The sequence below is a fragment of the Thalassophryne amazonica genome, chromosome 14 (genome assembly GCF_902500255.1).
Source record: "Thalassophryne amazonica chromosome 14, fThaAma1.1, whole genome shotgun sequence".
Lineage (NCBI taxonomy): Eukaryota > Metazoa > Chordata > Actinopteri > Batrachoidiformes > Batrachoididae > Thalassophryne > Thalassophryne amazonica.
This window is the reverse complement of record NC_047116.1, coordinates 42698984-42722208: the sequence shown is the minus strand read 5'-3', so window position 1 is coordinate 42722208 and position 23225 is coordinate 42698984. Positions and strand designations below refer to the sequence as shown.

At 39.9% G+C, this 23225-nt stretch overlaps 1 protein-coding gene across 1 annotated transcript in view; it reads left to right on the top strand.

The window, feature by feature from the left end:
* pou1f1 (POU class 1 homeobox 1) overlaps positions 1-22369 on the top strand; it is a 36957-nt gene extending 14588 nt beyond the window's left edge. Inside the window, exons 3-7 of the mRNA XM_034187244.1 lie at positions 5489-5587; positions 17531-17785; positions 20633-20797; positions 21969-22029; positions 22120-22369. Of these exons, the coding sequence (XP_034043135.1) occupies positions 5489-5587; positions 17531-17785; positions 20633-20797; positions 21969-22029; positions 22120-22327 (788 nt within the window). The 3' untranslated portion in view covers positions 22328-22369. The remainder of the gene's footprint in view (positions 1-5488; positions 5588-17530; positions 17786-20632; positions 20798-21968; positions 22030-22119) is intronic.
* Positions 22370-23225: the final 856 nt, after the last annotated feature.

Genomic DNA, 23225 nt, shown 5'->3' with positions numbered 1-23225 from the left:
AAAAAACTCCTGGTGACTTAATAGATTAGTGCTAACCTGACACTGGCTGTCAAAGCTCCCTGAGGTGAAACAATCAAGAAGCAAGGTGAGGTTAGTTCTTATATCATGCATCCAAAAAATTTTTGTGTTGAAACGAGAAAACCAAAAACAGAAAATGAGCCCATTTCAGATCTTTTTCATGTAGGTAAACAAAAAATGGGAAATGGTTCATTTTCCAATTTTTGTCTTGAAAATAGAAAATGGTAAACCAAAAAAACAACTTTAACAAAATCTGTAATCTAATTTTCATTAGTGTGTTTCCAAACACAAGATGGAATTAAATATCTGTGTGAAAATCTGTGTTCTTAATTTTGTCTTGTTTTTTTTTTTGTTTTTTTTTCCTGAGTTCTTCCTACTGCACATTCCTGTGAAGCAGCGAACACACAATGAACACTTTAGGGCAAATTACATCTTTTTAAAATTACCTAATCTAATTGTCAATGATAAGACATTATCCAGTGCTTATACTGTAGTTTATGAATGTTCAGAGTCATTCACAGTTCTTGATGTGCTTTGTTAAAGGCCCTTCACACATAACATGATTGAAGCTGACTGGCACACGAAGGAGGAATTGTATGCCACTCTTGAAAAATCTGAGCTACCTCAAATGCCTCGTACAGCTGTTGCCACAACCTTTCGCACACACCAGCGGCCTTAAGACAGCAAGTGCCCTGGGAGTGCCCATTCAATCCCCCTCTCGGCAGGTGTTAGCCAAATTCCAGGTGCCACACACAAACATCCAACACCGCTCACTGGGCACTTCAAAAAGGCATGGCTATTCGCACTCCCAGCACAAGAGTAGAGTGCAGATGACCACATTTGAGCTGTCTGTGAAAATTGTCTTATTGCAACATGAGATAAAACAGATATTTGGGACCATGATCCAGCATTAATGTCCGCAAATCAACAGACACAAGGGCATTATTTTCATTCTAATCCAGTTCCGTCATTTGCATGGTTTATTTTTCTGTAATGCTGCGTTTACACATAATGACAAGTCACGAATGCCACGAAGTATACATTCTTGGCTGCTGATCACAAATGTGGTGATTTGGGGCATAGGTGTCAGGTGTCCTCAGGAACTGCTGCAACCTGTTACCACGCATTACAATTAATGGCACATGTTGCTGGAGAATTATCAGGAACCATTCCTCAACAGCCACAGCAGAAGAACTTTGTGATTGCATGCTTTGTTGGGCTCTGCTCCACAGAGTAGCACAGAACGGAGGAGGAGATGGAGAGAGCCAGATGTGTGGCTTCACGCGGCTCTCGTCTTGCTTGTTTTCCCAAACATCAGGCACATGCAGCAGGTGGAACATCTACAGGAGTGCGCTGAGGAGCATTGGAATGAGACTTTTAGTTGACTTGGCATCACTGTCCTCCTTCAGCATCCTGCAGCAGTGAAACGGAATGTGGTGCAGCAGGGTTTAATTGTGCGCATGTCAGAGAAGAACACTGTCACGCTCTATTAAGGATCAAGACAGATCAACACACTCAGTTGTGACCTCCACGACATGAGGTAAAATGACGGTGGTGCATGACATTCGTAGAAGATTTTTTGACAGCCAAAAACATGCTCCATGAAAATCACGAATGTCACGCACCAACACTTGCTATTAAGAAACCTATTCAGATGCATTAAGTCATGTTAAGAATGTCAGGAATGTGCCAAGAATGACGCAAATATGACATTCGTAACTCGTCTTGCCTATGTGTAAACGCACCTTTAGTAATTTGGTCGGCGAAGCTTACCGGCATCGTCGTCACTCCACCAGTTTCTCTCGCTCTTAGCTGACAGTGCCATCCAGCATTAACGTCCGTAAATCATCAGACACAAGGGGGTTATTCCCGTTCTAATCCAATTCCATCGTTTGCACGGTTTATTTTTCTGTAAGTTATTCAGTCGATGAAGCTTACCGGTATCGTCATCACTGCACTAGTTTCTCTCACTTTAAGCTGATAGCGACATTACTGACATCTGCGTAGCAACGTTGTTAGAGCGGGGAGTAATACATCAAATGGGAAATGGTCTAATATTTTGCCACCGTCAACGCAATATTTTATGGCTGGGAATCTCACATGATTAACCAATCAGATTTGCGGAACAAATGTAATTGGATTAAAATATTGATTTTACCAAAGACAGTAGATTTGTTTGTGCATGAGAGAGTGTGCGACAGGGAGACAGACAGCGAGTCAGAGAAACAGACTGGTATCAGTTGGCACTGCCATCCCAAGGAGGAGTTCACAAAACTGGTTCATTAGCATTTATTTCTGAATGTAGTTCAAATTAAGAGATGCCAATCACTCTGGCTCTGTTCTAAACTGTGTTTCTTTACATTCCTGATCAGTTTCATCATTTTTAGTGTTTCTCAGTGAAAATGACTCACTCACTCACTCACTCACTCACTCACTCACTCATCTTCAACTGCTTATACGGGATCATGTTGTGGAAAATGACAATCAGTTGGGTCAAATTCAGCAACGACTAAAAATACTAAAAAATAGTCATTCTTTTTTAATTTTCCTCACTCATAAGGTCATGGATTACTCTATTTAAAGCTTTTTTCATGCTATAATCTATCCTGGAAGTGGATTTATACATCTCCTGGATGCACAGGAGGGAAACATATTGTTCAATCATCTGTATGCAGATTTTCCAGCATTTTACTCAGGAATTAGAGGTTTGAAGCCTGTTGATAATTACTAACTGTAAGGGAATCTGCTAAATTCTACAGTGAAGGTGGAATAACAGTAAGCAGGGCGGTGTCGTATTATTTAAATAGTTTGAGTGACAATGTCAAGGAAGCAGCTGGAACAGTTCAGCTGCTTAATACCTTCATTTTAATCTATGTAATTAATGAATTCATTTGAGAGAATTTATGCAGCTGTTGCTGTAGACTGCACTGGTATGGAGGAGAGCACTTGGAACGCTTTCACAAAGAGACGCCACTCAGGAGTTTTGAAAGGAACCGGCTACCCACTATGTGTCCATAGTGCACAAACAGACGCTATATGCAGCTTCTCATTTCATAGACCTCATCAATGCACAGAGAAAGCAGCCTCGTCTACCTCTGCCCGGCATGACGGGGAACATATGATGCATGGTGTTATGGCAGGCAGGTCCGTGAGTATTTGGGCAGGCTTTTTTTCCCTCTGTTTTTGCCTCTGTACAGTAATACAATGGAGGTGAAATGAAACAATCAACATAGTTGTGCTTCCAGTGTACATTCAGCTTTAATTCAAGGTGTTGAACAAAAATGTCAGATAAACCTTTTAATAATTACAGCTATACAGCCTCTGAATGTTCAGACACCATAAGTAATTGGACAGTTCATCTTCTTTCAAGGATGGATACATGAACACTTCCATGTCAGTGAGGGTGTCTTTTACAGCAACCATTAAGGAATAGAAGCAGTATGGTACTATATGGGTATGTTCAGTTCTTAACCCTCAGACCCATCAGGTCGCAACAACTACAGGCCAATATCTAAATTACTATGTATTTTTAGCAAACAACTTAAAGAATTTTTAGATAGAAATAGTATTTTATCTCCATATCAGTCTGGTTTTAGAAAACAGCACAGCAGAATAACAGCTGCTATTCAGGCCCCTTCACACAGAGTACGAGGTGCACACTTAGTGCGCATGACAAAGGAATCATGTGCAAACCGTGTAATGTCGTCCCTGTCTCCAACACCTCGTACACCTGTTGCTATACAGTAACTATTTGCACACACAAGCGTCTGAAAGACAAAGTGTGCGCTGTGCGAACCCATTGCACCCTCTCGTGGCAGGTGCCGGACAAATTCCAGGTGACACTCACGAACATCTAACAACGCTTGCGTGGCACTTAGACAAATTTCTCTGCGAGTACGAAAGTGATCGTCTGCAGTCTTGTCGTGCCAAGAGTGCGACTGGCCACACATTTTCTAAGTCCCACACGAGTTTGGCTTTGGTGTGCGCGCTGAGATGACAGGAGGTGTGTCCTTCCACTGAAGCAGCTGTGGAAATCTGTGGATCTGGACACCACGTACTGTGTTTGGACAGACATGGACAAACAACTGCCCACTGTGATGCCAGTGTGTCTGTTTGCTGTTATCAAGTAGACATAAATAAAAACATATATCACTGTGGTTACGTGCTGCAGTGAGCGAGCGCGCGCACGGTGTGCATATGTGCAGGCTGCTCCCAGGTTGAAACGGAACGTCAGATCAGAAGACGCAGCAGGTGATCTCACTGTCACGTCACCCACGTGAGCTCTGTTCCACATGATGCGGTGTCCTGTGGCATGCCATCCACAAGACGCACGCACGGCCAGTTGGAGATGTGCCAGCAGATGTGGACTGAATGAGACGAGTGAACTGCTTCTCATTCATGTCATTTCATAACTGTATGTCTGTGACCATGGCTCGTTTACAGAGGAACTGAACGGATCATGCTTGTAATGCTCGCTTGATAAATGCGTTGTTTTTATATGGTGTGTGATTTTATTTATTTATTTATTTATTTTGTAATATTTCCATGTCCTTCCTGATATGAGGCAGATTCCCACAGCTTTCAAAGTACAGCTCCGTAGCTTAGTGCTAAAGTCGCTGACTGGCAATCAGAGCTTTTGAAAGGTGCAGGTTCGTGTCCAGTGGGTGGTGTGTTGTTCTATTTTTTTTTTTATTTATACCACATAAGCAGCGTGATATGATTCCACAGGTACCGGCTGGTTTTTATTTTTTTTATTTATATGACATAAGTGGTGCAATGTGGTTCCACATGTACCGGCTGGTTTCTATACTTTTTATTTATGCCACATAAGAGGCACAATATGGTTCAACAGGTACCAGCTGTTTTTTTTTTTTATACCACATAAGCAGCGCAATGTGGTTCAACAGGTACCAGCTGGTTTATATTTTTTATTTACACCATATAAGCGACGCCATGTGCTGGGCCTGGCACTGTTCCTGCTCAATGGACACCGGCGCGGTGTCCGGTGCTAGAGTTTGTGCACACCTGCCTGTCGACGCAATGTTTTGTGGTGCGCTAATTTCGAACTGTTTTGCTGTAATCGACCAGACGTCGACAAAACTTCGCACTATATATGAAGGGGCCATGAATAACAACCTAATAACACAATTACAGGAGAACAAAATCTTATTAAAAAAGACATAAAAAAAATTCCCCTTTGAATGAACCATGGGGAATTGGGTAATGAATTATAATAAGTTATTATCAATAATATTATGAAATTATACATTTTTTGGTGAGGTTTGGATGCCTGCAGACTGTGGGGGTGGAGGGTACTCAGTCCTTTATTTTAGATACAAGCAGGGAGTACTTCAAAAAATATGTCTGGATGAGGACGTTCCTTTGTGGCCGTGATTGAAGAAACTGTACAGAGGGCACCTAATAGATATTCTGAATGTTCTCTCTGTCTGTCTCACTCTTGTCTCTGTAGCTCAGGAGATGCTTTCTGCAAGTATTTCTCAGACTCGCATCCTGCAGACATGCAGTGTCCCTCACCCAAACATGGTGAGTGGTGCAAACCCACTACAAGGTAATGATCAGACACGCTCGCACTCACTCACACACACACACACACACACACACACACACACACACACACACACACACACACACACACACACACACACACACACACACACACACACACACATAATGATAATCCATTTATCTGCTGGCCACCTGTTGAACATTTAAAATTATGTCTCCTACCAGCTCAAATCAATTTCAGACTTGATTATGCTCAGTGTTGAGGAAGTTTCTTGGCATGTTAAATTAGTCAAAGGCAGATTTTCGACACGAAATTTTTAAATTCATACTTTAAAGGCGCTTTTCTACCTCACACACTCCAATTTTGCTAAATTTGCAAGTTTGCTTGTCAGAAAATATTTCAAGCACACCTTATCGTGGCTCAGCAGAACAGTGTGTGAGAATTAATTTATTTTCTCCACAACGGAGCAGTGAATCATCTGGTGAATCATGCCTTATTACAGCAGGCTGCAGTAGGTGTCCATGCAGCACACATATTCGGGAAGTGTGGGTTTGTACACCAACTACATTTTAGTGGTTGTTTGGACATGCACTTTATGGGCTTGGTTATTGATAATCCCCCTTGTGTGCACCAAGTCTTACTACAGGAGAAGTGTAATATAAATGGGCGTAGTGTGGGAAATGTGTCAAATCCTGTATGAGAAGTTAACATTTTATGGCACCACTGGCAGGTCAGCGGCCATCTTGAAATGGCCAAAAGATCATAATCTAATCATTGCTGCAGACACTAATGCCCTAAGCAGAATCAGCCCAAGTGCAATGTGCAAAAATAAATCTCTCTATATAAAAGGTAGGTATTGGTCAGTTGCTTGGAAAGAGAATAAGTTTGGAACTACAGGATGCAGAAATAAAATTTAAGCACACCATTGGAATCACCTAACTTAGACATGTATACATGTCATTTAGTACAAGATAACTCAACTGTTCTAGACTAATATGACCCAAATGAACAACTTGGGATATTTGCCAAAATTTCAGCCTGGAACAGCCTGGAAATGACCATGCCCTTTTTTGTCTAGAGAGTTACTTCAAATCCAGCTGTATTTTCTAAACTACCACAGCTATAGATTTTCCAAGGTATTCCAAATGTACATGAAAATTCAGTAGGTATATCTTATATATTATATTCCAATTCTAAGGTGGAACTATGCTAGTATACTAAGGTGTATATATAAATATCTAAAAAGGAAGAGTAAAATAGAAGAGTAGAAAAGAGGAGAGTAGATCCACTTAGATTTCTGGTCTTGAGAACCAGGGATGGTACATCAACATACAACATGTACATGTTTAGAAATTTCCCTGATAATCTTTAAAACAGATCTCTAGATACTGCTCTCTGCTAAAGAAACAAGTTTTGTTTTGTATTTTTCACTTCAAATCAATATTCCATTGATAACAGTATGACTGAAAATAAAATGTTGTAAATATTAATTTTATTTTCTCTTAAAATATCAAAATAGAAATGACCAATACCAAATAGGTATTGGTCATGCTGAACATTTTGAATGCCTTGGAAAATCTATAGCTTCTGCAGTTTAGAAAATACAGCTGTATTTGAAGTAATGCTGGGAACGAAAAAGGGCGTGGTCATTTTCAGGCAGTTTGTCCCAGATAGAGATTTTGGCACATATCCCAAGTTGTTCATTGGGGTCATATTAGTTTAGAATGGTTGAGTTATCCTCTCCTAAAAGGTGCGCACACGTCTCAGCTAGGTCCTCTACTAGTGCATCAGCGTGGTGGTTTTAGGCTATAAATAAAACTATAGCACTCAAATAGTGCCTGCTTTTGCCAAGAAAAAACTTAGTAACTACAGGGCACTGAAAAAAAACCTAAGCACATGGTGATTAAAGTTGGGTTGTGTTAATTTGTAAACTAAATTGGTTCTCGGTGAACTTCTGCAAAATTGGCCAGTAAAATAATTAGCGTCCACTTTTTAATTACTGGCTTATTTCTTCTTTGCATGGGCAAGGCCGGATACCTCCACTAATGTTTAGTAAAGAGATATGAAGATTGTTGGACGCAACATATGGGGGCATCTTGTGAAGGCGTTGGAGGATTCATCAGGCTTGGAGGAAGAACTGGGGAATGTCCAATTTCAATGATTAATCTGGAATTATTAGAATCACAGATACACTAACTACTTGTTTCTGAAAAGTACTTGTTTGTTTTTGTAGGGATTTTTTTTTTTTTTTTTCATGAGGAGAATGACCAAAATTTCAAGCTGTCAACCATCTTTGTCATCACAAAGTTGCACAAATAAAGTGGTTATTGCTGGAATTGTATTAACTATTGGAAAGACTGCATTATTGTATTATTAATTTATTATTATTGTTATTAGTTATGTGTATTAGTTAAACTGAACTATTTTAGGAGATACTGCAGCTTATTGCGGTCTTGCTTTGAACAGCAAAAGTCGCTTTATGGGTGCTTATAACTAAAACTTATTTCACAGTTTTGACTTATTTTATTTGATGCTTGTAAAAGAAACAACTTGAGGGGAACCTATCAGTTCTAGTAGTCGGATTCGGCTGGACGCAATTGCAGGACTCTCACAACTGGCTTTGTAGGTAAAAGCAGTTTACTAAAACAGTAAACTGGATCTAGTGAAGCAGTCCGACAAGAGTAACAAAAACAGAATCATCAAGCAGAAAGCGTGGTCGAGGATATAGGCAGGTAGTCGTAACACACTTGAGGCTAGCAGGTCGAGAATACAAAAACAGAGCTGGAAAGAAGGCACAGGGCACATCAATCTGGCGAAGAACAAGGAGAACTGAGGAGCTTAAATACACCCAGGTGATGAGGTGCTGATAAGGAACAGGTGTGCATGGAACGAACCAGAAAGAGGATGTAACCGGAGAGAGAGGGAAACACCCACCACCAAAAGGCAGCAGGGAAAGACAAGAGGAAAAGGGACAGACAGACCCCAACAGGGAAAACCCCAGCAAGAGACTCAACAAAACCAAACCAAAAACAGAAAACAAAACCCCAATCCTGACAGAACCAAACCCAAAAGGAACCTGAGGATAACTATACCTGATGCAAATATTACTGACTTTGACATCCCAAAATTGCAATAGCAGAACATTCACACTGAACAGGAGAATTGTGCACAAATCATTTATAACAAGAAAAAAAAACCCTGCACGTGTCAGAAGGATAAGAAGAACTCATTTTAAACTTCTACTTTCCCCGGCACTTTGTACTTTACAGTCTCCTTTTATAATCTCCTCCTCACCTCAGACACCATAATTCTGTCCTGAGCGGAGAACAAGCCTGATATAATCCACCCGGGCCCACTTTGGTGTTAATGGGCTGAGAGACGTTGACACACAATCTCAAGACAATCGAAGGGACCCAACCTGGATATCAGTAAATCAAATAAAAATTAACAAAACTCTGCTCAGGTCTCAGCTCATATAAACAGAATGGAATTGGAATTGAAAACAACAAATAAGGCTATTACAGTTATGATGACTATTACTACTAGTATTACTACTAATATTACCGCTACCACTACTACAACTATTACTACTATGCCACCTACAGTATATCTCAGTTCAGAGTATTTTTAAACTTGGTGATTTTCAAGGTTCAATCTTGTTATTTGCACATTAACCAGTGATATTTCAGAAGAGTGTATTTTCATCCAAATGAGACCAAAATATGAGTAGGTAAGTAAAATAATAGAGAAAGTTCATAGACTGCTCAAATACAGTAAAAATGAACAAATCATAAGCACACTGTGCACATGAGTGCCTGCTACGATTGTGGTCACCATATCATTTGGTTCCAAAAATTATGTAGCATTGATATTAAAAACCTCAATTCACTAAATACATTAAAAGTTAAATCACGGGGTTTTTTTTTTTTTTAAACATGTGCCACTTCATTTCATGTTATATGAAATTTTTATGGTAAGTTCATTCATTTGTTTTCTATACCACTTACTCCAATTAAGAGTCATGGGTAGGGGGGGTATCCCAGCAGTCATAGGGTGAGGAGCAAGATACACCCTGGACAAGACACCAGTCTATCACAGGGCCACATATCGACAGAAAAACATGGTGATTTTTTTTTTTTTATTAAATATTCCAATTCACCTAACCAGCATATGTTTGGAAGTGGGAGGAAGCCAGCACACCTGGACGGAAACCACAAGACAGGCAAACTCCACACAGAAAGGCCCAGCTGGGAAGTGATCCAAGAACATCTTTGTTGTGAGGCAACAGTGCTAACCACTATGCCACTGTGCCACACATGCTAACTTCAATTCAATATAATTTATTTATACATGTGATACATTTGTTAGAAAACACTATTCTGCACACATTGGCATGAAATCTTTTAAATGTACGTAATTTCAAATATTGCATAAAGTGCTGATATTCCAAATTAGAAAACAGTATCAGTCGTATGCTGCTACTGCTAATAATAATAATAATCTATGTACGACAGATCTACGAGAAATGCCTGTGTGTGGGTATGTGGCTCGCATATCTCTCTGACTGTTTGTCAGATCAACCTCAGCTTTTGGATATGGCTTACGCATGGCATGATGATGTGCATCCTTTATGATGAAAATTTGGGGGATTAATTTCCAAAACCTTTATTTTGACATTGTAACATTAGTACTTCCAAGATGGCCTTCCGTGGTGTCTTTGTCCTGCAAAACCTCCATTTGTATATGGATTTCCGTCAAAATTTATTTCCATGTTACATTTATTTCGTCATATAAAACCGCTAACTTAAAATAAATAAATAATTTTATAAAATGGCTTTATTTTGACACTAAACGTGCTCCTCTCAGAACGTGACCATGTGGTACAACTCAAATGTACTCTTTCTTCTTCTATGGCATTTAATGGCAGCTGACATCCTTATTGTTGCATTGCTGCCACCTTCTGCATCAATCTGTTATAGCAGTACCAAATCCTCCCGATAAATCAGGCGTCTTTCAAGTATTTCAAGTAAGTCTTTTCACTCGACCTTATGGCTAAAATACTTCCAACAGAAACATATTTCAGGCCTTACAATTGATTTCCTTCAATTTGTACTCTTCAATAGATAAACCATTTGAAAATGAAGAGATATAGTTTGTAAAATAAAATATTTTGAGTGAAAATTAAAGCACTGTGCTAAATACTCACTCAATCAATCAATCAATTTTTTTATATAGTGCCAAATCACAACAAACAGTTGCCCCAAGGCGCTTCACATTGCAAGGCAAGGCCATACAATAATTATGTAAAACCCCAACGGTCAAAACGACCCCCTGTGAGCAAGCACTTGGCTACAATGGGAATACTGCACAGGTATATTCACTGGTTATTGTTTATATTACAACTGGTGGCATTTGAAAGTGCTGCATTCTGGTGCTGGCATTTCACAACACTATTTAGAATTCAGTTGGTCTGGTGGTGGTATTTGGCTTTATTATGCAGTATTGATCTGTTGATGGTCTTTTCTTAATTTAATTTTTTAGCTCCCAATTTTCTATAGGAATACAAACTTCCTACGGACACCGCACAAGTAATAATAATAACAGCAGCAATGCACCAAGCAAATAGCAATGTAAAGTTGGACACACCCTAAAAGCATGTGCACTATGCTATACCGCTTCAAGATAGGGCCCAAAGGCTTCTGTCCCACGTGACTGCCAGAATAGGCTCCAGCACCCCCGTGACCCTTGACTGGAATAAGCAGGTATAGAAAATAAATGAATGAATGATTTTAATTGACAAACATAGGAAGACAAGAACAGAAATCTGAATCACACACTCAGACCAAAAACAAATCACTGATTCCATCAGTGGTAAAGAAGTATTTTGTTTAATGTCATGATGTGTTTGAGGAAGAAAGGATATATGAGCGCTGTTATGACTACATCTATCACTCAATTTTTAATGCTTCTATAGACACGCTCCACAGCAGTATTTAGTCAGTGTTCATTCAGTCAGTGTTTCAGACAAAGCTTTTCTTATTTTAGTGAAGTTTTCCAGGCTGTGCAGAAAATAATCTGCAAATTAGACAGCGGGCCAAAGGGTAAGGCAGGCTGTTTCAACTGAGCAGACAGGCATAAACATCAGTGACCCAGGCCAAGCCTGTAGAACCCAACAGAATCCTGATGGAGCTCATGTGAAATACCATGAGCTGATCTACTGTGAGAGAAACCACAACACTGAGTGCTGGAAATGTGACACAAACTGGACAATGATGTGATAAAACACCATGTTAATTTTAGATTTAGGGCTTATTGTCTTATTTGTCATCTGAGGTGTAAAGCCAAGTGGTTTGTGTGTTTGGTTTTGGGTTCCCGGTTCAAACCCCACCCCTGCTACATTTCTCTATGTAATGTGGAGTTGTGTCAGCAAGGGCATCGGCGTAAAACTTGTGCCAATTCAACATGCAGATCTGCTATGGCGACCCAAGTGAAAACAAGGGAGCAGCCAAAGGGTCTTACAATTAAAAATGCATCAAAGACAGCACTGCACTACAATGCTGCCAACACAAGAGGGGAGTGTTGCATTGCTGATTACGCAGCAATTTTCATACTGTTGGCAATTAAAATGAAATATTGCTGTTATTTCAGGTATTGTACCTGTATTTAACTTCTGTTGGCTCTTGCATATCTGGTACTGAACATTGTTTGATCCAGATTTGTTACATATGATCAGATGTAACATAGTTACAATGACCATGATATGAATTTTCAATTTTTAAGTTTATTTTATGCATTGCAAGAAGTTTTCCAGTCATTTTAGTCATTAACCCATCTGAGGTAATACTATAAACACTACGGATAAGTGGTCAGTTATGCTCTGTCCAATTTGTTTCAACAGTTTACCTGTTAAAAGGGCGGCACATTTTGAATGTTCAAATGTTCACTTGTTGGCGTTGTTCATTGTACAAATAATGCATATGAGCTTAATATATGAATGTGAACGGGGCACTCAGAATCACAAGTGAGCGCAACAACTCAGAGGCCAAAAACAAGTGATTTGACAGGAAGTGTTAATGTGGTGCGTTAAACTGGAGGGGCACTCACTCCTCTGTCATATTAATCCAAAACCAGGTGCCAAACCTTTTCCAGTCGGTTCATTCGTGAGCAAAATTGTCATTTTAAAGTTTCCCATTTTTAATTCCACCTTTAAACTGATTTGTTCCTTAACCAATTCTAACCAAATCAAATATTTGCTGGTAAGGTTCTACATGTGACATAAGAATATGCTGCATGCTCAATTATTAAGGGCAAGTGAGTATTCTCACCGTATCATCATTTCTATACATATTTCCAACTCCAAACTATATCAGCCTGAATGCTTATTGGAATTAAGCATTTTCAGGTAACATGTACTTGTGTAATGAGGTGTACTCCTGATCCTGTCACATCTCAAAAGCTAAGTATGAAAAGAAAAGAAAATTGGAGTTGTGTCAGGAAAGGGCATAAAACTTGTGCCAATTCCCAATATGGATCTGCACTGGCGCTTCTGTGGTAATCCTCAACAAAGCAGGGCCATCTGAAAGACCAACAACATCATGGTGTGCATAATTATTAGGCAGCTTCTTTGCCTCCCACAAAATGGGCCAAAAAAAAAAAAATTAAGAGATTTAATCAGCTTTTTGTTTGTTTTTTTGTTTTGTTTTGTTTTTTCATGAACTGGCGTGAGACTGGGTTGGATTTAACAGACATTGAAAAGTCAAAAACTATAAAAGGCCTTTAAAGAAGGATGTGACCCTCTTCACGTAGCTAAACTACTAAGGTATGATCATCAGATGTTTTCTTGCAAATAGTCAACAAGGGGTCACCAAAAAAAAAAAAAAAAAATCATTCATTCATTTTCTATGTCAACGTATTCCAATTAATGGTGAATTGTCGATTCTGAGAGATGACTCCCACCCTCTTCATGGTGAGTTTCAGCTGCTCCCCTCAGGTCGGAGGTTTCGGGTACCAGCTTGTAAAACCAAACACTATAAAAACAGCTTTGTACCAGCAGCCATCAGTGCTGTTAACAAGTAACAGAAACTTAAATATAATTGATGTATTTATTTTAGTATAGTTTCTTTTACCTTGTTTTTTATGAACAGCACATTTTTATTTAATTAATTAATTAATTAATTTACTAGCTGGGGTACCCGGCACTGCCTGGGTTAACCTGTTTTAGACATATGCCAAATGGCAGTCATTTTAATCAAAACAATTGCCCAACATTTGTTTTTGTAATGCTGATGTCTTATAAATATAATAGTTTGGGGAGTCCACCTCTTAAAGTTCTGCTGGACAAACTTTAGCCCATTAACTAAGTGGAAATACTTGGTTAAAAGACAAACACATTTGAAGTCCTTCATGCAGACTTTGTTTTGCAATCAAATTTATAACAAAATTACACACAAAAGGTAGATAACAGTAAATGTAAATATCAGTGAATCAAAACTGAGGTAGTGGTGTTGTTTTTACATTGCAATTTTACAAACATAAAATGAATTTATTCAGACAGGAAGGCAAACTGGTTTGTACAGGACAGTCAGGTGCTTAACAGTTGAGAACATAAAGTAGCTGAAGAAAGGGATTAAATAAACAGAGATGGCCAACACGTATACAGGGCTGGAAATTTGAATCTGCCTGGTCATACCCACAGCCTCAGCCTAAGCGTGTTGTTTTGCTGAGTGTGCTGTGGCTGAGCTGTGCTGAGTGTGCTATAGAAAGGGATTAAATAAACAGAGATGGCCAACACATATACAGGGCTGGAGATTTGAATTCGCCTTTTCATACCCACAGCCGGCTATTTTGGGGGTAATTTTCAGTTCAACTTTTAAATAAATGGTACCAGTTTGTTTCCCATGTCATGAGGATTCAGAATATATATAGTTTTTAGGGCTACATATTATAGTTTGTGAGTTTATCCCGGACAGACAGACAGACAGACAGATGTAGCCCTTTATGTATACTGATTTCTTTTTTTATTATCCTTTGGCTTGTTATGACATGTTTTTAGACATTTTACCTGTTGATGTTTAAACTCTTCTTGCTTTTTATTTTATCTTGGCGCCATCCTTGTTGTTCTTTTAGCCTTAACACTGTTGTCATTTTGTCTTGTTCTGTGTTGCTCTGTGTGTTTAAAAGATGAGATGACTCACTCAGTGTAAACCAAATTTACCCAAGGGTATAATCATAAATTGAATCTGAATCTGACTCTGAAGGGGAGATGGAGTGTATTGCAGCAGTCTTGCAGTACCCCAGAGGCAGGGTACATACTGGACAGGCAGCCAGTCCATCACAGGGTTACATATAGACGAACATGCTCACTCACACCAACAGTTAATTTAAAGTCTCCAATTTATCTAACTTGCATGTCTTTGGAAGTTGGAGGAAGTGGAGGCACCCGGAGGGAACCCACGCAAACACAGCTGGAACATAAAGGACCAGCTTGGAAGCCATCCTGAGACCTTCTTGCTGTGATGCAACAATGACAACTTTGCTAACTATTTCCAACATTATTTCTCTTCTCATGTTGGCCCGTCCATCAAACACTGATTAAGATGATGTCTTAAACCAACATTTATAATGTGCACAGCACAATATTTACAAGTTTTGGCAATCAGAAATATATATATATATATTTCTAAAAAGAATAAAAAAAATTGTATTAACCTTTTACAATTATGTCAAATAATCATTTGTGTTCCAGAACATTACCTGTTATTTTCCCAGACAATGGCAGCACCCATGGTTACAGTCTTCTTAAAACATTCTCTGATATTTTACAGTCACTGCAGCTTTCTTATTGTCTTTTGCATTAAGCATTCTAACCAACGGGTATTTCTGGTATCACAGACTAATGCACAGATGGTTATGATAGCTATATTCCATTTATGCTAATAAACACTTCTACAACCCCTGGCAAAAAATTATGGAATCACCGGCCTCGGAGGATGTTCATTCAGTTGTTTAATTTTGTAGAAAAAAGCAGATCACAGACATGACACAAAACTAAAGTCATTTCAAATAGCAACTTTCTGGCTTTAAGAAACACTATAAGAAATCAGGAAAAAAAAATTGTGGCAGTCAGTAACGGTTACTTTTTTAGACCAAGCAGAGGGAAAAAAATATGGACTCACTCAATTCTGAGGAAAAAATTATGGAATCATGAAAAACAAAAGAACGCTCCAACACATCACTAGTATTTTGTTGCACCACCTCTGGCTTTTATAACAGCTTGCAGTCTCTGAGGCATGGACTTAATGAGCGACAAACAGTACTCTTCATCAATCTGGCTCCAACTTTCTCTGATTGCTGTTGCCAGATCAGCTTTGCAGGTTGGAGCCTTGTCATGGACAATTTTCTTCAACTTCCACCAAAGATTTTCAATTGGATTAAGATCCGGACTATTTGCAGGCCATGACATTGACCCTATGTGTCTTTTTGCAAGGAATGTTTTCACAGTTTTTGCTCTATGGCAAGTGCATTATCATCTTGAAAAATGATTTCATCATCCCCAAACATCCTTTCAATTGATGGGATAAGAAAAGTGTCCAAACTATCAACGTAAACTTGTGCATTTATTGATGATGTAATGACAGCCATCTCCCCAGTGCCTTTACCTGACATGCAGCCCCATATCATCAATGACTGTGGAAATTTACATGTTGTCTTCAGGCAGTCATCTTTATAAATCTCATTGGAACGGCACCAAACAAAAGTTCCAGCATCATCACCTTGCCCAATGCAGATTCAAGATTCATCACTGAATATGACTTTCATCCAGTCATCCACAGTCCACGATTGCTTTTCCTTAGCCCATTGTAACCTTGTTTTTTTCTATTTAGGTGTTAATGATGGCTTTCATTTAGCTTTTCTGTATGTAAATCCCATTTCCTTTAGGCAGTTTCTTACAGTTCGGTCACAGACGTTGACTCCAGTTTCCTCCCATTCGTTCCTGATTTGTTTTGTTGTGCATTTTCAATTTTTGAGACATATTGCTTTAAGTTTTCTGTCTTGACACTTTGATGTCTTCCTTGGTCTACCAGTATGTTTGCCTTTAACAACCTTCCCATGTTGTTTGTATTTGGTCCAGAGTTTAGACACAGCTGACTGTGAACCACCAACATCTTTTGCAACATCGCGTGATGATTTACCCTCTTTTAAGAGTTTGATAATCCTCTCCTTTGTTTCAATTGACATCTCTCGTGTTGGAGCCATGATTCATGTCAGTCCACTTGGTGCAACAGCTCTCCAAGGTGTGATCACTCCTTTTTAGATGCAGACTAATGAGCAGATCTGATTTGATGCAGGTGTTAGTTTTGGGGATGAAAATTTACAGGGTGATTCCATAATTTATTCCTCAGAATTGAGTGAGTCCATATTTTTTTCCCTCTGCTTGGTCTAAAAAAGTAACCGTTACTGACTGCCACAATTTTTTTTCTTGATTTCTTATAGTGTTTCTTAAAGCCAGAAAGTTGCCATTTGAAATGACTTTAGTTTTATGTCATGTCTGTGATCTGCTTTTTTTTCTACAAAATTAAACAACTGAATGAACATCCTCCGAGGCCGGTGATTCCATAATTTTTGCCAGGGGTTGTATATCCTGCAAACTATCGCTAGAAACATTTTAACACTGATAATAACAAAAATTGTGGAGAAGGGATATCAACTCCAGTCATTTTTCCGCATCAGGTAGCGTCAAAGCTTTGGATTTGGTCTCTTCTCATCTTAATTTCCAGAGTACAGCAGCTTTTATTCTGTTCTGTTCAGTAGATCTGAGTTGCTGTTTCTCACTGGAGCACACCAACCTTTCATTGACTGTCAAAATAACAGCTTTCAGGATGTATAGATGGGAATACCAAGTGCACAGAAGCACCATTCTTAAGTGTTTCCCTTGTGTCCTGATACAGCTAATCCTCCTTTCTCTCTCTCTCTTTCTTTGTCTAGGGTCTCTTACTCCTTGCCTGTACAAGTTCCCAGACCATGGTCTTAGTACCAGCTCTTGTGCAATAAGCCATGGCTTTTCCTCACTGCCACCGGCAATCCTCTCATCTGATGAGGTCCCTGGTGTTGGAGAAATAAAAACTGATCTGCACAGAAAGAGCATGCGGGACCCAGAGGACATCCCCGCAATGGACTCTCCACAGATACGAGAGCTCGAACGTTTTGCCAATGACTTTAAAATACGTAGGATCAAACTTGGTGAGCATTTTTAATACCAACCACAGTGGAAGAACACATGCTTCTGCCTCTAAAAATGCAGGCAAAAAAATTGTACATTTTAACCTAATTGAATTCCAATCTTTTCACTAAGTTTTGTAAAAACTAAATAATTATTTCTTTTAAGTAATAAGCATTGGTCTTGGTGGCCACCAGACCTAGACTTTGATAATGAAAGAAAGTGACCAGCTCATTTCAAACTATATGTAACTTCAACCACACCTGCTTTGAATTTCTTTCATGCATTTGATGACAAAATTATTCCCTGCAACAATCCCAGACACATCCAGTAGGTGGCAGACAGGTATTCAGGTCAGGTAAGGGAACCACCTTGAGTCCTGGATGCCAACAATTCAGGCGGAAATCTGGTGCATCCCCATCTCTTGAAGGTAATCATCTGTCTACCACAGCCAGGTGAAAACGTCCCCTTGGTCTTCTCTTCTCTAGCTGATGGGGTCCTCAACACTAATGGCATTCCCTCACAATGCAAGTGATACTCCCATCTGAGCCTCTCTAAGTGCCCCTACGTTTGACACTAAGTCATTCCAGTGGACAGAGTGCAAAAGACATTGAGTCATCACATTAGATAACTGGTGAGCCCACATCTCATAACCATACAGGGAAACAGGAAGCACCAGGATCCAAACACTTGGACCATCATTCACGGTGATACCAACATCACCAAACATCTGTCCAGCAACCTTATGACTTTATAAGCTCTTCAGAATCAATAATCAGAAAGAGAAATTCATTCATGCATTCATTGTTCACTGCTTGTCCGTGTCGGGTCACCGTGGCAGTAGACCAAGTAGCTCAAAACCATTATTCAAGATGATAGTTCCTAGAAACTTAAATGTGTGAACCCTCTCCACACAGTCCCCGTTTATGAACAGTGGAGCTAGTTCTCTGCTGCTTTTCCCCCCCGAGTCCAGGATGAGTTTTTTCATTGTCATGGTGTTGCAGCCCAGTATCATGTTTGTTTTTTGTTTTGTGCCCCGTTACAAAAAAGCGCCCCATTTTCATGACATTTTTTTTTTTTCATTTTGCTATTTACATTCCTCCCTTTTCTCTTAACTCTAACCATAACCATAGTTCAAGTCTGTCCCCTCCCCTAAATCTAACCATAACCCTCCAAGTCAGTCTCTGGACTTCATCCCTCTCGACTAATTCCCAAATGTCCCTCAATCTCAAAGGACCCAGAGACAAGAATGCCACTCCCAAGCTTAACGAATGTGAGTAAATGTCTACAACTTTGAGTCCTTCACTGCGTACAGAAACATTTCTGATGGCTCAGTCCAGGAAGTCACTGAAAGCCTAAAGCTTAGTCTTGACCATTACAAACCCAGTCAGATTCGTCACTCAGCTTCTCAAGAGCTGCAGTCAGAGTATCGTAGAGAAGCTTGAATAATATTTTGTGCTGAGCACAAAATCCCAGTTTACTTTAAACCGGTTAATACCTTGAGACAGAAATTAGTTCACCCTAAGGACATGATCCCTAGTTACAAACAGAGCAATGTAGTGTATTCTATCAGATGTCAGGAAAACTGTAACAAACACTAACTACATAGGTCAAACGAAGCAACCCTTACACAAAAGGCTATACCAGCACCGCAGAGAGGGCGCCGATGGACCTCAGTCTGCGGTTCATCTCCACCTTAAAGACACTAACCACACGTTTGAGGACAAGGAAGTTAAAATATTAGCCAGAGAGAAGAAATGGTTTGAGAGAGGGGTCAAGGAGGCATTCTTTGTGAAACGTTTGAAACCCAGCCTTAACCGGGGAGACACACTTTATCCCCTGTTTACAATGGGGTACTCAGGTCAAAGCAGTTTCAGTCTTTTGTTCATGGTAATGAGTCATTCACATCATCAAGGGAGCCATCAGAAAGGCGTCCATCCCATCATTAGAGGGACAGCTGTCCTGTAATTAGGTGTGCTAACTAGAGCACAATAGTTGCTAATTAGAGCTATTGTTTAGTCACTAGCCTATAGCAGTCTGCCTCTCAGTAGGAGGGGTCTGGTTAGGTTTAAAACTCCAGCTTTTGTTGGCTTCTGTTTTATTCTTCTCTACAAGAGTCAGACAGAAGTCAGACTTCCAGAGCAAGAAATTTAGCTGAGGAAGCTTCTGCGATTTGAAGCGAAACGTCCTCGCGTCAAGCAACCCAGTCCAGTCGAATATTCAAGCTTCTCTACTATGGAAACCACCTGGACAGCTGAGAGCCTACACAGAAACTTCTCACATGTAAAAATTTCTTACATTTCCACACCTTCCAACACATCCATAATTTACAAAAACTTAAGAACTGAGTCTGGGGGTGTTATGGTTAGGGTTAGGGGAGGGTAGACACTTAGGCTATAGTTATGATTAGAGTTAGGAGAAGGAGAAGATTATAAATACCAAAATAAAAATAAAAAAAAACCCTGTCACGAAAATCGGGTGCTTTTAGTGGCGGGGCACGAAAAAAAATGTGAGGCTGAGCTGTCCACACTGTGGCAAGAAACTGCAAGTGAACTGTGTTAAGAATAACTGTGATTTTACATAAGAAATCAAATTGCTTTTTGGCTACATCTGGTGTGCCAAAGTTCACCAAATTTGAATGTTTATCCTCATTGGCGCTTTTAATTTGGAGAAATACGAGATGTAAGAATTTGTTTTTGAGTTATGATGTTAACAAATTGGCGGGGCTGAAAACAAGATGAAGAAGAAACATTATATTTGCTGCATTTCATCAGTTCTATACTGTATCATCCACAGCGTGTGTTTGTATTTGCACTTCTGCATGCTGTTTATTTGAAAACTATTCTATTTCTGCCTCCTTTCTCCTGCAGGCTACACCCAGACTAACGTAGGCGAGGCTCTAGCAGCAGTGCACGGCTCAGAGTTCAGTCAGACGACGATCTGCCGTTTTGAAAACCTGCAGCTGAGTTTTAAAAATGCCTGCAAACTCAAGGCCATTCTGGCTAAGTGGTTGGAAGAAGCTGAGCAGGCAGGCGGTGAGTCACAATCAGACACACAGTTGGATCAGGAATCTAAAGATAATCTGGATATCTGATGTGAATGAAGAGTGCAGTTTGACTTGAATGATGGTTTTTGATAGAGGTGGGCGGATCGATCGTAATATCAATAATATCGATACCAATGCTGGTATTGATATTGAACGATCCTCGTGTAAAAAGATCGATACTCAAGCTTTTTTTCTCCTGCACACACTGACTGCTGCGCACGCAGATTCATCACAGTCTACTCTCTGTCTGTAAGAGCAGCGCTGCGCTGTGTCACACAACATGGAGCAGCGCACCCTTGTATTGTGGTTTGTCAGCCCTCTACCTCAGGAGATTTTGTTTTAAGTTGTGCTGAGTGATATTTTTAAACAAAAATGTTGATTGTGATGATAAAGTATTTTGTTGTCACGTATGTTGTGTGGGCCGCTGAAGAGGAGGTACTGCTGGCCCACCACCACCAGATGGCGCCCTGCTTGGAGTGCGGGCTCCAAGCACGAGAGGGCGTCGGACCTACTGGGAGTGACAGCTGTCACACATCATCAACACCAGCTGTCACTCATCAACCACATCCTCCATAAAAGCCGGACTGCAACCCCACCTACCCGCCGAGAAATCAGCTACCATTCAGCAGTACCGGGTCTGACTGCTGAAGACAGTGGCCACCTGGGGCGCAGGGCTTGGCGGCTCCGGTGTACTTCAGATCCGTTGGCGGTGGAAGCTGTGTGGGATCCGGCTCTTCACTGGCCGGACGTCTTCTATCTTCGAGCCTGCCCACACGTCACCTTGTGTATGATTGACGATCCACATTCTCTGTCATTGTCTATCTTTCGTTGTGTGATTCACAACATTAAATTGTTACTTTTTGGCTTATCCATTGTCCGTTCATTAACGCCCTCTGTTGTGGGTCCGTGTCACGACACCTTCCCAACAACGTACATTGTTTGGTGAAATTCTATCCTAGGTCTTTTGGATCCTTTGGATCTATGAAGCTTAAATATAAAAAAGTATCAGTATCGATATCGGTGATACTGGGCCTGTATTTACTTGGTATCGGATCAATACCAAAATTCCTGGTATCGCACACCTCTAGTTTTTGAGGGTGATACTGGCTGTTTACCCCCAAAAAACATCTCAGTAAAAATGTGTTTTGCATTTCTTGCAGCTTTATACAATGAGAAAATGGGGATAAACGAGCGGAAGAGGAAAAGAAGAACCACCATCAGGTAAATCATAAGGTAACATGACCGTCGTACAATCACTTTTAGTGCCAAATATTTCACCTTCCGCCCTCTTGCTCTTGTTTCTCACTGCAGCCTGGGAGCTAAAGAGGCTTTAGAGCGAAGCTTCATGGATAAAAGTAAGCCGTCCTCACAGGAAATAGCCCGGATGGCTAAAGGCCTCCATCTGGAGAAGGAGGTGGTGAGAGTGTGGTTCTGCAACAGACGTCAACGGGAGAAACGCGTCAAAACCAGCCTTCATCTTACCTCCTATTTGACCAAAATGAGTCCTAACTGCCGGTAGCACAGATCAGAAAACAGATCAATAAACTGATCACTGACACGAGTTTTAGTTTATTTAATAATTTATTATTATAGTATTATCTTCTCATCATCAATCATCTTTATCATGTAGCCTCTCTCTGTTGTGTCAGATCATTCCCTCATTAGGTTTGTAGCATCAGTATCCTGTCCGATGAGACTGGATATTGACACATCACATTTGTTCCTCAACTGTAATGGAATTTTGTGGCACATTAGCTGAAATTTTGGACTTTGTTTCTAAACACGGTCACTCAGTGAACAATCTCATAAATAACCTGAATACAGAATTCATGAGTTTATTGGATGCAATTGCTCGATTTACTGTAAAATCTTGCCACCCAGGTTGCAAACGCCTTCATTTATTGAACACGAAATGTAGGATTGTGGAGTGTGAACGGTGCAGCAGTAAAGATTTTTTCATCTTGCCTGACATGATGGTGAAGTGGAGACCAAAATATGGTATCAGTCTAACTTCATTAACTGACTTCTTTGTCATTAAAATGTTGCAGAACAACAGAATTAAGATTGCAAATGCACTAGGTACATGTAAAATAAATAAGTTACATAATAAAATACACATTACAACAATTAAAAATACATACATATAAAGTGCAGTGAAACCAAGTAAATGTGCAAGTAACCGTATGTAAGAAGATGGTAGGAAGAGGGGTTATTGTCAATGATTGTTTCATGCAGTTATAGCCAGTGGTAGGCACAGATCTGCTAACCCCTAATTACCGACGCTAACTTATTCGTGAGCAGATTAGCTTTTCAGCTAACTTTGAAAACCATCATGGGACCAAATACCTTATGTTAAGGGACCCTTCACACATAGTGCGAATTTGGTCAAATTATGGCAAAACAGCACGAAACAGTTT